Source organism: Dromaius novaehollandiae, chromosome 2 (genome assembly GCF_036370855.1).
Source record: "Dromaius novaehollandiae isolate bDroNov1 chromosome 2, bDroNov1.hap1, whole genome shotgun sequence".
NCBI classification, from domain to species: domain Eukaryota; kingdom Metazoa; phylum Chordata; class Aves; order Casuariiformes; family Dromaiidae; genus Dromaius; species Dromaius novaehollandiae.
Window position 1 is genome coordinate 63,000,010 of NC_088099.1, and position 15,599 is coordinate 63,015,608.

At 37.2% G+C, this 15,599-nt stretch overlaps 1 protein-coding gene across 20 annotated transcripts in view; it reads right to left on the minus strand.

The window, feature by feature from the left end:
• TNS3 (tensin 3) overlaps positions 1-15,599 on the minus strand; it is a 319,894-nt gene that overhangs the window by 102,762 nt on the left and 201,533 nt on the right. For 19 of the 20 annotated variants that reach the window (XM_064506663.1, XM_064506662.1, XM_064506659.1 and 16 more), the window contains 7 exons: positions 12,644-12,694; positions 11,193-11,315; positions 8,574-8,638; positions 5,157-5,240; positions 1,728-1,840; positions 540-600; positions 330-405 (listed from right to left, as the gene is read on the minus strand). In XM_064506663.1, coding sequence (XP_064362733.1) covers positions 330-405; positions 540-600; positions 1,728-1,840; positions 5,157-5,240; positions 8,574-8,638; positions 11,193-11,315; positions 12,644-12,694 — 573 coding nt within the window. The remainder of the gene's footprint in view (positions 1-329; positions 406-539; positions 601-1,727; positions 1,841-5,156; positions 5,241-8,573; positions 8,639-11,192; positions 11,316-12,643; positions 12,695-15,599) is intronic. The other variant, XM_064506656.1, reaches the window with a different exon arrangement.

Sequence of the window (15,599 nt, forward strand, 5' to 3'; positions counted from 1 at the left end):
TTACAGGGCAAGGGTATTTCAACGCTGAGTTATAAATCCTCCCAAGGCAATTTTTATAAAGAAAATAGCAATACGGGCATAACTGCATTTAGTGATGCTATGAAATGGGAATGCTGATAGCAATTGTTTTGGCTCCTTAAAACCTTCTAGTTTGAGGGTAATTTTGGTTCATAGAAAAACCAGATGGATGATTAAATTCATTTAATAATCTATTCATTAGTATGTCTGCAATGATTTTCTCAATTTATTTTTACAAGAATGCAAAACAGAATAGAGGCTATAATCTAAAAGGCACAGTACTAGATTTTCATTCCATACAATTAACTTACCATAATGTCTCCCTTCAAAAGCTGGGCTGGCTCTATAGCAATGCAGATGCGGCTTTGATTTTCTGGCCCTACGCTACTTAACAGGAGAGAAGAGAAAAGAAAAATAAAATATATAGTTCAAAGAAACAAACAAGGAAATAGATTAAGCAATTCTACAACTGTGAGAAGTAAAAATTGGATTCACTCATAAAGAAAATGGCTAAGACTTACTATATTCCAGATGTATAAACTGGTTGCATAGCCTGGTATAACTTCAGAAAAGGCCGACAAACTGAAAAGAAATTAACAGAATAGACTATTTTTGTAATTATTTCCCTTTTTCATATTATAACAACTAGGAAATTTCATGGGCATCCAGATTGAGCAAAGCAGCATACAAGTGGCACAATGTTGACTGTCAAAACATCTTTCCAAAGAAAACGAACTTTGGCAGATTCATTTCCCCCCAAAATAGTTTTTGATATTTTGTAAAATGAAGTCAAGTTTTCCCTACTCTCTAGATTAGTTCTGAATTGGGGAAGGGGAAGATTTTAAAGGATACCATAAGAAAAGAAAGAGGGAACACTTTGCTCCTTATTAAATGCCTTTTTCCTTCCCATTTTTCTACAGGAAAACAAAATGAATTAGGGAAGGAAGAGAATGGCAAAAAAAAAAAAGAACAAAATAAAAAGCATTTTTGAAAATTAAATGAAAAACTTGTTTCACAGTTTTATTTCAAAACTAGAATCTACCTTAAATCCCTGACTACAATAAACAATGCTTTGTCTTTATTGAAATAGTTATTTAAAAAATAACACAGCCTAAACAACAATGATGACAACGGAGCATCGTAGACTCAGAGAGAGGACATTTCAAAAGACATGTATTAGGTAACTCTTGGGTGATAAAGGGAAGGCGCTGTACTACTTCACTGTATAGCAAGCTGTAGTACATCACCTTGGTTTATTTCAATTTTAAAGCCGCTTATTACAGCAGGCCACCTTAGAAGTCCACCATATCTGCTTTTTTACAGCTTTTTTACAGGAAAAAAAAATCTCAGAAAAGGAAGGAGAAGATGTGAACAGGAAGACACTTGCCCAGGAAACACGAGCAAGTTCTCAGGTCTCGAGTCCTCCAAGAACCGGGAGCATGACAGTTCAGAAGCAGGGCAGACTGCTCTAGCATCGTCTCTGCATTCAACAGAGGAGGAAAATTTTGCTCCACCTTCTCTTGCACGGCCTACACACTCATTTTTACTGTAAGATATTTCCCTTCTCCTGGTTCTTTTATTGGGAATATTTGGACTGATATCAAGGAGCATCAACTCTGACTTTGAGATTGAGGCAAAATTTCTGGAAAGCTCCAAAGTGAAACAAGACTTTGAGCCTATGCTTGAATATGAAAAATTAGGTTATTTACCTCCTCCAGCATCAAAGCTCGGGATGCCATGAAGGATAACATAGTGCAGGAAAAGAGGGGTTGTATTCATTTTCACAGATCCGGATAGAAGGCCACTTAGAAATTGCACATATCTAAAACCACAAAATTTGTCCAAATTAAATAAAAGCAGAAATGCAACTGTATGAGGGAAACAGAGTTTTTACACATTAGTATTTCTAGACCATGGATCATGACTAGCATTTTGTCATTACATGTAACTCCAAAAAGAATAATCGTCATAAAACAGCATGAAAAGACACTTTAATTTACCAGGTTTTAAAATCCATGGCTATTACATTACTACTGCAGAGGTTTTTATTTTACTTATTGACATCACTATTCTAAATAAGAAAGGTAACTCACAGAGCTAGTAAAGCCAGTCAGTTCAATACACATTTCTAGTTACAACTGAAGGTCGGAACTGGCTTTCACAATAGCACGAGATGGGTCCCATTCCATTTACAGTGAAGCGCACTTCATGGAAACAAGAGCAACAAGTGCCCGTGTCAGAAATCTTAGCATAAAAGCCACTGTAGGCAAATAACATCCCTATACTGTGAAGCGATCTCTTTCAGTGCTGAACAAAGGAAAAATGCCATAGCAATGTGAAGATCTTTGGATTGCTGCTATTTAGAAACTGCTTTGGTCCTAAGCTCACAAACAAGTACATGCAAGTGAACACCACTGCTGTGTGTTTAAAAAAAATTCCTCTCATATCCTTAAACAACCAAGTGAAATCAGCCTCCTTTCATTTTTATGCTGTTTTGGAGTCCATTTTTCTTTCATGCCCATAACACAACCTTCATTCAATTTCACTCTCAGGAATGTACAAAAAAAAAAAAATCATCTCCCTTTCCCCCTTCACACACAAATCTCACTAACCCATTCCTTACTGCTCACTCCTGGTGCCATCACAATCAAAGATACTCTGCCTAGCCATGACAGCTCTATTACCCCAGAATGCAGGCTGTGGTGGTCTTGAAGGGACTTTTTTTTTTTTTTTAATACACAGCTAGCAAAGTTGCTTTATTTTGAAATGTTAGAAGTCAGCTTTGATCTTTGTTTTCCCCCTTCAATCTTTCTAAGAATGTTGCAGCAAAAGCACCAGTTTAAAAATTGCTACACCTCCATAACAGCAAACACTGTGGTAAAATATCGCATTAGCAATCACTCAGTCTGAACAGTCTCTCCTTACCCTCACCTGTTTATAATTATTTCAAAAATTCATCAGAATTCTTGAATCTTATTTCTCCAGATAGTGCATTTAAGATGCTTATAGGCAATTTATTTATTTTTGAGAGGTGTGTTCAATTAAACGGAAAGATTTACAGAAAAGTTTTATATATGAAGGCTCCATATCTGCTCTTATTCAGGGAAACCTTCAACTGAAATATCTGAGAATACTGACTAAATATTTCCAGGATGGATTCAAAGCAGAAGTTCTGAAGTCTATAGCATGGCTGTTCTCCTTGCAACTATTACAGCATCTCACTAGCAGTGTGGAAAAAAACGTAAGTGGTATTTTCAGGACTGATGTATATAATAACCACAACTTAATTTTTGAGGACAAAATTTAGTGGAGAAAAAGTTACAAAATACAATAATGGTGTATTTTCACATTATATCAACTTTGAGATTCATCTAAACTATACCTATTTATATATCAATTGTATTTTAACGAGTACATGACTATTTTATTATCCAGCAACAGCTTCACTGGAAAAGCACATGAAAGAGGTGATTCAGGCCATTAGTTGATCAACTTGGAGTCAGAAAGGATTGTAGAACTAGCCAGGAATATTACAGAGTTGGTTTTACCTTTCTCTGCAATACAATTACTAGCCACGGCCTAAAGCAAAGGTTAGGCTTGGTTGGAAAACAGTTTTGACGCACGGTTTGGAGTCCATCCTCTGTTCTCACAGGGAGAGAGACTCCCAAGCATGTGCATGTGTACATGCTTGGAAGACAGTCAGCTCAAGTTCAGTATTGCTGAGCAAAGATGCTAACTTCATCCGTCCGGAAATGAGCCGAGTCCCTCTTGGAGGCCCTAGAGGAACTAAGCAAGTCTCCTGGAAGAGGATGCCAAACCAAGATAGCACCCTTTACACCTATTTTATCTCTAGCTTTAGGGCTCACACACAGTTCACCTAAGTCAGTAGCTACTGAAGCTTCCTGTCAACATGGCTGTAAAAACTGCCACGAGGCACAGTCGCAGAGGATGTGGTGAGAATCCTTCCTTAGCTCCACAGAAGTATGCCTGCCGCAGAGGCGCTCACTTCAAATCAGAACTAATGCACAAGGCTTCTTGACAGGAACATTAGGACCACCTCTTTTGCTCCCACAGTTCATGCCTCTGTATCTGGTACGCCTCACACTCAAATCCTGTTTTATTAAAATACAAAGTGCATATACGCAGACATAAAACTGAAAGAATAATGAGGTCAGTGAACTTCTATTTATGAGAAGTTTATTTACAGTCTAATGGGATGCTGTGTTATTATTTCTTACATGAAAAACAGCTGTGCAGGTCACTAAATGGGTTCAAGAGGCAATGGGATTTTATTTAGACATGAACAGAACCAAATGCTATATGCACGTTATTACTACGTTTTTCTAGTTTAATTACTAGCAAAGCCTTATCCTTTAAACAACTTCTAAAAAACAAATGTATACATGCTGACTAAAACCAAAAGCAATCCATATTACTAAATCAAACCCAATGGATATTTTACGTTTCTGCAAGGTTCAGCAATATCACAGTCAGTTGTCTGATGGATATCCAAAAACTGCTCCCCTCTTTTGGTACTGAATCCTTCATTAACTCGCTTCAGAATCAGGTAAATAGCCAGCCCTAGAACTATTCACTTTCAAACCACTTGCTTTAAGTCATAACTCAACCTCAGTCATGCAGACAGACTGAAGAGGTAAGACATCCGGATAGACAGAATACATAATATGTGCTTTGACAAATATTTACTAGCATGAACATGGGATGGCTGCATAATCTGCAGATCCTCCAAACAAGTGATAATAAGATCTTTATTGCACACTAATCAACATGCATTCCATACATATTTATGCTATAGCAAAATGAGTTTATTATTATCTTGGAGCAATTAAGAAATGGATTGTGACATCTCCTTTCCCTAACAAACAATGCAGTAAGAATGCATGCAGATAACAGGGCGGTACAAAAGGTCTTATCTATGCTGGGCTATGTGCAGGAACTGAAGCAGAGATCTCATCAATCAACGAAGATTAATGTAAGACAAAGTGCTGAGAGTTCAGGAATCACTGGAGGATCTACAGGAAATAGACTTCACGCAGCAGGGGAGAAAGTAAGGAATGAGGGCAGAAGATAACTGACATTTCTTATTTCTTGGTATGAATGAGAAATAAATTGAATACCTTTTTTGGGATGGCTGCATTAAAGCTGAAACTTTATCATCAAAGAATTTCTTCATAGCAAATCTGTCTAGAGCCTGATCAGCACTGTCAAAACAGAGACACAGATACCATGTTATTCCAGCTTGGGGTTATCTTGGAAATTCAGCAGGTTACAGCTTGAAATATGCCAACAAATACTAGAGGGAAAAAAAGTACCTAGGTAACCAGGAACCCCAGCACTTACAGGTCAGACAGGAATGTTTTTTCCACTGACACCTTCTCATTCCACACCTTACGGCAGTTTCCTTCCTGAGGCAAGGCACCTACTCCCTTAGTCAATTATTTGGATTGTACAGCGTAATAAATTTTAGCAAGGCCAAAGCAGCTCAGGCTGTAAAAGACGACTACTTGCCATCATTTCCTTAGAGTGTTATTTGGGGAGTTTTCTCTGTGAAATGCACATTTATTCTCTTTTTAAATAAGGAGCAGCAGCATTATGGAGATGAAAGCCATCCCCTAGCTCTGGTTGCAATACACTATATGAGGTGCAGAGGGTGCACGGGAGAGGATCATATAAGAGTCAAGCAATTGATTCACTCTTTGCTTCCTGTGTCCTGAGCCACCAAGGGAGAGAATGGTTTAAATAAGAATATCGGTCTTTGAAAAAGAAGTGCTTTGTGTCAGGCAACCACAAACTCTTCAAACATACAATTCAGAAGCAACATATTCAGCAAAATACTTCCATTCTCTATCCAGAATGGGAACAGCTCTGATATGGGTCTTTTGTATTTGTGTGAAGGAAGGCAAGAGGGTACAGAAAAAAAAAAATAGAAGTGCCAAAAATCTGTAAGAATGCTCATAATTATACATCCCAAGTAACACACTATGCTCACTCTGCTGTATTTACATTGGATAAAAACAAAAAAACAAAAAAAGTGTTTATTAATGGACATAGTTCATAATATTAATTAGCATCAGGACATAAAACAAGCAGAAGTTCCAATATAACTACACTCTCTGGAATCTCAACTTTTAAATTCCAGGCTTGGTTCAATCTAAAGGAGTTCCAAGGAAAAAAAAAAAAAAAAAAAAAGAAAAAGCATACACATATCAGGCTATCTCAAAAATCAGTCAGAAGTTACTGATTGTTTTGACTGGGTGCTGGATCAGACTGTAAAGTTACGCTTTTCCTTCATGGAGGTTAAAGATTCCATAGTATGTGATTAGAATAGCTTTCTCCCAAAAATTCACTTTACACTATCTCTATGTTCATGTAACAATCCATTTGCTGTAAAAGAGTGCATCATTTCATCTCACCTCTTGGTGAGGAATTTCTGCAATATTTAAGAGATACACAGTTTATCTCAAAATGACACGCACATGTATTGTCAGCCCTATGCCATCATTCTGAAAGAGGAGCATATTGCTTCACACATAGCCCAGAAAATGCCAGAATCTCTTGGATATACAAACATATGTACTTGTATGCAGTACAACAGTACAATGCCAATAATGATGGTACCAGCACAAAACAAATTTGGTAACTGCTGCACTATGCATGTAGCATGAAATCTTGCAGGAAAAAGAAGACACTAAATGCTACAAATGCACACATACAGGACACACATAACCAGCACTATTTTAAGTCTAAAAGATTAAAAAAATAAGAAGAGCAGGAACACAGAACATTTTACACTTCAGTAAAGATTACTCCTATTTTTCCATTGCTTTTTAAAGACTACTTAAAATAGCTGAAGTTCCACTTCAGACATAATAATATCCAAAATGACCTAGTTGGAGAAATCTGCCCTTTCCAGGTCTCTCAACTGGTGACTCATGTATCATTTCTTCAGATGATTCCTGAATGTTTAATTACATTCTTCCCGTCTTTTACCTAAAAATTTTATGTATATATGCACACATACAAAGTAAACTTGTATGCACACACTATTTTACTATGTATTATATAGATGCTATAGAATAATAAGCTGTAGGATAAAAATTATTATCCTACAACATTTCAAATTCTTATTAACTGGTGTGATATGATTTCAATGTGTTGCATCACGTATCTTCACCCACAGTATCACCCAGAATTTAGCCATCCCACTCTTAACTGAACTGGCCAAATATTTTTAGTTCTTTACTTGTTAGAACAAAGTTTAACAACTATTACAAAGAGCCTGGTTTGCCCTAGTTAAATTTGGCTGCACATTAGTCTTTCCTAAATGAGAAAATCAGATATTTATAACGTAAAACCCAAAGGCGGGGCAACCATACATGTTACTTGTAGCTATAAAGATTTTTTTCCCTGCTTTTTCATTATAAAAATATGTTTAAAAAAAATCAGGAACAGTATTTCATCCACATTTAGAATACATTTCATAACTGTTACCTAGTACAACACCTGAAACACAAGTTTTACTACTTAACTATCACCAATATCAAAAGCATTAACTTCAAGCAAAAAAGTAGCAGCAGCTTTTATTATACTCATAAAAGTAAACCTTAAGAAACCTCACACAACATTGATGCACATGCAGCCTTTACATCATCAGGCTTTGTTTCTAAGCCCAGACACTGACATACGCATGGGGCAAGTGGGAACTCTCTAGTGCGAAGGATCCTCAAATCCTTCTCTCCGAGCACTGTTTCTGGCAGGGCAGCCAGCACCCTCAGCAGCAGCATCTGCAATAGCTCCTGCTTCTGTGCTCTTGCTGTGTACCATTTTGAAAAGCCTTGATAACCCTATGAAAAGCCTTGATAACCCTAGTGATATACAAATCCTACTCAGGAAATGTTTTTCCCCTCAGACCCCATCAACACCCAGGCAAGTTAAGTTTTGGATCGGAGTTACCAGATAACCAGAAATTTAAATGAAGGTTTCTACGCTCATGCCTTGCAACCGTAGTTGGAGGAATCTTGAATTTATTTTGGGTAAAAGATGGCATCTTTCAACACTGGGTACTACACCACTGTATCAGACATTATTCTGTTATGACATTACTAAAACGTGTTTACAGCAAGGTACCACCTTTAAAGGATGATACGATAAGATTCAAGTTATTAAAATGGATACTTTTAATGGTATAAAGATGGCATCAGTGTATAAAAAAAAGTTTCTTGCACATTTCTTCATTCATGTAGAATGACCCTTTGGAGAATTTTCCCACAGAATCTTAGAATAACTCAGGTTAGAAGGCACCTTAGGATGTCAGTTAGTCCAACCTCCTGTTCAAAGCAGGATCATGAGAAAAGTCTGTTATTAAAGTAGGCTGTTTTAATATATGCTCCAAGGCTCTTCAGAATCAAGCTGACAAACCTTAAGTGAGCAACTGAACAGCACTGCAATTAAGAGGCATCTTTTTCTGATTTTCTGCTCTCTGATTGTAAAAATAAACACAACACACTTACTTCTTTCCATTATTCACACCTTACCTTGCAGAAACATTGGTGAAGTGCATGTACGATGATATGACTACGCCTATCCTTCCTTTTCCTCCCTGTATTAGGAAAAAGGGAATGATGACTTATTTCAGCTATACCGCACATTATTGGGCATTATTTTATTTAAGACCCATTCTAAACAAAACCTTAGACAGGAAGATCCAGAGAATCCTTTTCGTCAAGCATCGCCTATATTGTTGGAAAGGTGGTAATGATGGACAGCTGTTTGTCTCTTCATTGCGAGCAGGCTGACAAGTGACACAAAAAGCGCCAATTGCGGATTTCTATAGACACGCCAGTCAGGTCCTACTGACCGAGAGCAAGGCTTGCACAAATGGATCCCTACTCACTCACTCAGCAAAGCCTATATCTAGCTCTTCTGCAGTGATGAGCTTTTCGCATCATGTAATTTGCATTAATCCTTCTCCTCTATGTTGACATGTCTCAAACACAGAGTGAAAAAATGTTTTATGAGACAGACTGAAGAGACAACTTTCCTATATCATACTAAAGTCTTTAATATCAGAGCTTAAATTCCTTGCATGTGTTTCAAAACGTCACCCAGTCACGACTTCCCAACTCTTCATTCACATTCAAGAGAAGTGTCTAGTAAACGCAATAAATCTTACATATGCCTAGTCATATTATTATTATGTTTTCTTATTAAGTCTTTTGAACTTAAGATTCAGTAAGTTTAACTGATTTAAACTTTTTCATATTTAATTTAAATCTACGAATCTATAGCTTTGTTTTCTTCCACCTTTTAATTATTTCTTAAATAGAACACTTTTTATATACTTGGTATCTTTTCATTTGAAAACAAAGCTATAAATTAAAAGAAAAAAATCTTGAACAGTAGCAGGACCATTCTATCAGCTATTTTAATTTAGTACTACTCTTTCCAGAGATCGTTCAAGACAAGTCTAGACAATGTTGCAATTTCTGGCATGATGTGCTACAAAATATGGATTTTGGAAAGCATATGATTTCTGACAGTTTTTTTTTTTTTAAACCTCCCTTTCCCCAGCACCTGAGATTTAAAACAACTATTGCTTATTTTTCTATGGAGTATTTCAAAAATGTTTCAAAATCTTACTAAATAGTTTACATGACATAAATTCAGTAAAAATTATTGAGTGGTAATTCTCACTGGTTTCAAGATGCCTTCAGACTCTCAGCTGACACAGGATAGCTACATCAGTCCTCCTGGTTGGAAATTTTTAAGTCATTACCGAAAGGAATTAATCAACACCAATTTGTATGCAAAATGCCAAATAACTTTTTTTTTTTTTTTAAACTAAAAACACAGTTATGACCAAAAAAGCATTATGCTCTCTGCCCTTTGCCATTTCTTTCATGGATTCTCCTGCTATTGTGTCACCATGTATGGGCCATTCTCCTGGCTGCTGTGCTGCAGCTAATAAGAAATCAATGGTGTTTCATACAATCGTGGCATTCTGCCTGCAAGCTATGAATTACAGGAGACTATTCAACTTGAATTTAAGAGAAGACTGGGTCTCACATCAGCCTCATTCAGTTTAAAATAAAATCTGCCAGTGATACGAAAACAGATTTGCCTCAAGTTTCACCCCAGCACAGCTGCCAACTCAGTTCTGAATTCGTATTATTTATTTTTATTAACATTTCTTTTTATTTCTCTTCACTGTGATTAAGCGTGGAGAAGGCAACACCTTGCACAACAATAATGGTGCTACTGTAGGGCACGGCAATTACACTGGCAGTCAGAACCTGTCTGAGCCCAGGAGGTATCTGATGCCCTCATTTCCTATTGATTACAACCATACTTGAGTCTAAAGGAATTACTTATGAGCCAGTGCAGTCACTGTGCTGTATACTCAACACTCTGGGCCACATTTTCCAATATGGACACTAAAACAAGGTCCAGGAAAAGATATTCAGTTGCGCCAGGAGTTGCCCGAACACCCACTTTCGCATACTGAAAGCAGCCTAGACACTTACCTTTATCTGTGAGCAGGACTCAATTGACTGAAGCAAAACCTGTGACATGTTGCTCCCTTATGCAGCAACAAAATCAGTAAATGTCACAGAACATGAAAGGCTTCTAAGGAGTTTGCTATTGAGCTGGAAAATCTCAAGCCTCTAAATATGCTCACAGATGTAGCACTGACCTTTGAAGAAAGTGAATTAACATCACTGCATGCTATGTCCAGAGTACATGTGAGAACTTAGTTTTCGTAAAGAGGTATAGATAACATAAGCATGCAAGGTCAGTGGATTTAAGCCTTTATAACACTGTTTGTTCAACCTGTTGTTATTCTATGCCTACTTAACAGTAACAATATTTAACACTACCAAAAACAGTAATAATGAATGATTCAACTCTCTTGTGATCAATAAAACATTCAAGAAAATAGCCTATGGGTCAATGTTAATTGTATTATTAATATTTTCCTCAGGGATCTTATGTCCCTGTAAAGCTACTGCTATAAATACTGAGGATTTGCCACACAGTTTCCAACATCAAAAACACAGACTTTTTTATTTTTTAATATGAGTAAGAATAAAGGGCAAACTTTTTGAATATGAATTCAAACGGATAGGCAATGAGTATATACAAAGCTCACTTACTCTGCAATGGATCACCACTACATGTTGGGGATCACTGTTCAGCCATGACTCCATAGCCTTGCAGATGGTGCACACCTTATCGAGAGGTGGAGCATGAAGATCAGGCCAGCCCACATCCATAATCTGCAATGGATAGCATTCACAAGATAACATTCACAAGAAACACTCTGTAGTACTACGTATTCTAATTCTAGATTCAAACATTATGATGGTGAAGAGTCTCCTCACTTCTTCCGACCCAAGAGAACCATGTCACAATTATATTACTTTCTAATGCCATAATGTAAGCAAGATATCTTTGCAGGTCTTGGGGGGGGGGGGGGGGAGGGCGGGTGTTTGGGGCAGCTTCCCCCCCCCCCCATACTGACTAGTAATTTTGTCCAAAAAAACCCACTGATTTGTCACATAAAATTCCTGAAGATCTTGATTTCTGAACAATTTTTTAATTAGCTTCAGGTAATTTCAAAAAAATACTTAGCATGTCACAATTACAACAAAGAACTTTGGCGGAGCTGGTCCAATTTTGTGATGGTTTTTAATTATTTTGTGATTTTTTTCTTGACATGCAATGGATTTGACACTAAAATTTTGTCCACAGTTTCTATTCACCTTTAGTCACTTTATAATACTGTTTGTTCAACCTGTAATTATATCCCTGCTTAACAGTAACAATATTTAACACTACCAAAAACAGTAATAATGAATGATTTAATTCTCTTGTGATCAATAAAATATTCAAGAAAATAGCCTATGGGTCAATGTTATTATTAACAACATATCATATTATTAATATTTTCCTCAGGCATAATATATCTCTGTAAAACTACTGCTATAAATACACATCTGTGCTACTCTGGTCTTATAGTGGTTGATGAAGACTATCTACTTTTTTTTTTTTTTTTTTTTTTTTTTTTTACAACAAACATAACAAGTAAGGGTAGGGGAAAGCACTGAGGAAGAACGAAAGACGAAAGACCTCAACAGCTAGTTCTCTTCATTAAGTCTGTCATGCAGAGCAGCAGCTGTGAAAGGTTAATACAAAAGCGAAGTTTGTATTTGAACCAAGTTCCCTAGCTTCAGCCATCAGACTGTACATTACAATACACGACCCTTAATATCCCATGGGTGCACAAAGAAAGTACACTTGGAGTAAAATTGACTTCACTCAGTAGGAATTTCTTCAGAGCCTCAGTAGGCTTTCTTTCTGGTCCAGTGTGCAAAGTTGAAGAAAACAATAGAAGCAGCTCTATAAAGCACAGCTCTAACAGGCACAAAGCAGAACTTAGGAGAAAAAAAACTAAAAGGGATGCACACATGTGGTTTTCTAATGTCTTCCAAAAGTTGTTATCTCACTCTGTACATAAAGGCTTCTATAGCTTCAGGGCTTATCAGGCCATTTAAGCTGCATTTAACACTAGCAAGAGCGGTACGTCATGGAAGAGAACCAGTACCTTTGGGTTAAGCTTGGCAAGGTCATATCTCTTTTCAGAAAGGTTTAACACCTGTTCAGAAAGAAAGAAAAAAAAAAATTAACCATTGAGGCTTCGTAATTTATGCAGTAAACCACTGTATTTGAAACACATGATAATTAGAAGAAGTGATAGTGGTAGGGCTTCGGGCTGCTGTTTTACTGAACCAAATTAACATTTAAAGTCATGTAACACAAGCAAATGTATTTTAGGTGCTCCCCACAGTAAGTTCAGTAATTATAAGATGAAATTAGAAATGAAATTAAATTGAAAAATGACAATAAAATTCTGCTTCTTCATTTTCCATGTTTTATTTTAGTCAAAGGTATACTGAGAGACCTGGGCGTCATGCAAAATTGCTGTACTAGGCTAAATAAATAAATAAATACACCTGTGAGCGTGGCACAGTCCTGTGTATTTGAACTTGAGTGCCTGGTAAGAAAATGTTCATCTGTGAGACCTTCACAGGGAAGATATGACATAGCTATTTAGCTGTAGCTTGGCCTGTGAGATACTTCAACTCTTCTGGTAACCCACAGACAGTAAGCTACTATACAGTTAGTGCTTAACAAGGAGATAGACTGATAAACGAACGTAAATAAAAATAAAGTATACAAGTGTGTTTGACTCTTTCATTAGGAAGTACTTCTAATCAGTATCAAACAGTAACAAATAGCTGAAATATCAATACTGAACAACTAAAACAAGGCTACAGACCTAGGTTCTCATTCATAATATGGCTATTTTACATCACTCAGAGCTAACATAGATGATATTCATTATCATTTTAAAAGTCACATTATGCTGTCAGAATGGGATAAAAAGGCAATATAAATGAGAGAGAAGTTCATTATATGCTTTATTATTACCTATGGAAAACTGAAGGACCCTATTCTAATGAGTACCATCCTATGTGGAATTAGCTAGCACTCTCATAAGCACGCTCAGTAAAGAAGCCAAGATCTGAACAGGCCAAAGAAATGAAATCATTTCGCCTCCGGAAACCGGTGCCTGCTGCTCGCTGATGTGATAGTTTGCAGCAGTTTAATGGGTAGTCACCTCATGGACACAGTAAAAGCAGGAACCCCATTATACTATCTGCAGGAAAAATGACAGTTTTTTGAAGAAGAAATTCACCCAGAGAAAGAAAAAAACCTGAATATTAACAAAGAAAACAAAAAAACAGCTTCTATTTTAAACTGCGTGTCCGGAAACACACATGACCATAAAGCGCACAGACCACTTCTGTTGAGCCCAAAACATAAGAAGAAAGCTTAAAATATCCTTATATGATTAGGAAATGGTCTTTATTCCAATATTCTGTTTGCATTTTAAACAGATTACTGTTAAAGAGAGAAACCACAACCAAAAACTTATGTGTGTGTTGTCTTCCGTATCAGTTTGGGGAAGCACACTATGTAAATGACTAAGAAAAAACTTATTTTTCTATCAGCTTCAATATTTACTATACCCTATAGCAATTTAGTGGAAAGCTGCATTCCCAATACAGAATTCTTAACATTTGATTAAAAAAATGTGTGTAAGAGAAATTACCTAAGAATTTTCCGCAGGAAAAGTGCTATGGTAATTTGGTAAGAACTTTCATTCTTTATTCATCTTCTTGTATTCATATTTAAGATCAGTTTAAAAACCTTGTGCATCAAGATACAGCCCTGTTCATGGTGGATATTTGTCACGGCTGGATCAGGTGCCAAACTCAAAGGTGCCATCTCTCTATCAAGCTATACAGTAGTAGAGATCAGACTGGGATACTATAGGTGTTCTGTCTGCTCAGAATGGGGACCAGGAGCAAGAGGAATCAACATTTCACTTAAGGAAACAAAACAAGAAGTCACTGAAGTCTTTGAACAGAAGCATATGCTATAAATAGATATAAGTGAAAGATTAATTGCATCCTTTTCAGCTGCTGCTTGGTATATCCAAGGTCTGTCTACTTTCATTTTGTAGAGGAAAGACAAGCATTAGCCTTTAATTTTATAAAACTTCAGCACTTTTCTCCTCAATTTCAGGATCTCATTTGAAAAATAAACATGAAATAATCGATCTTTCTTCTTGTACACAGCAGAAAGGAAGACACCCCTAAACCCCACACACACTATTCAATCCTGACCTGGGAAGAAGCTTTTACAAGGGAGGTAACGTTAATTCCCTCACTCCACTGAATGTTCACTAACACCTTGGAACAAAAATAAGAGGCCTTTTAGCCAGAGACGGCCAGCAGACCTTTATGAAGGCACTGAAGAGCGAGACATTTGGCCTGCTCCTCAATCAAGGGACCAGAAGTACAAAATCACATGCCAGAGAACAGAAACGAACAGCGTATGGCTGCAACTTGGGGAAGTGAGGGAGGTCCCGGTGGTCATACGAGACCAGGTACTGCCTGGGGAGCATCTCACCAGCCCACAGCCTGCTCCATTTGGGGAAGAGGCTGGGAGAGCAGGCAGGCAACACTGTCCTCCCGGGGGGACCATGCTTGACTGCTGGAGATCAGTGTTGAAGGCCTGCAGCTGAGCAAAGGGCAGGGCAAATGGAAGGTTTCTGTTAGATAAGTAGTCCAAAACATAACATAAGCTGCAATTACCATGCAGTAAGCAACAGCAGCACATGAGTTTGACTCTATCATTTACATGCTCAGGACCAAGAAAAAAAGCACAGTAAGGTTATGTTACTCTATCCTGTTACAAATATGTGTATGTTAAAATTGTAACGTAATGACTGAAATGTGTTTATAAATGGTGGTAGTAGGTTTGGGGTTTGTTTTGCTTTTTTAAAAAAAGGACAGACCATGAATTCAGACAACAGCATTTGCAGGCAGAGTCCGAACACCTTTGACACAAATGAGTTATTGCTCATTGGCTGCTCTGTATGCTCCCATGTTCGTACCTGCCTAACAAGAGTGAGCTAATTTACAATAGTT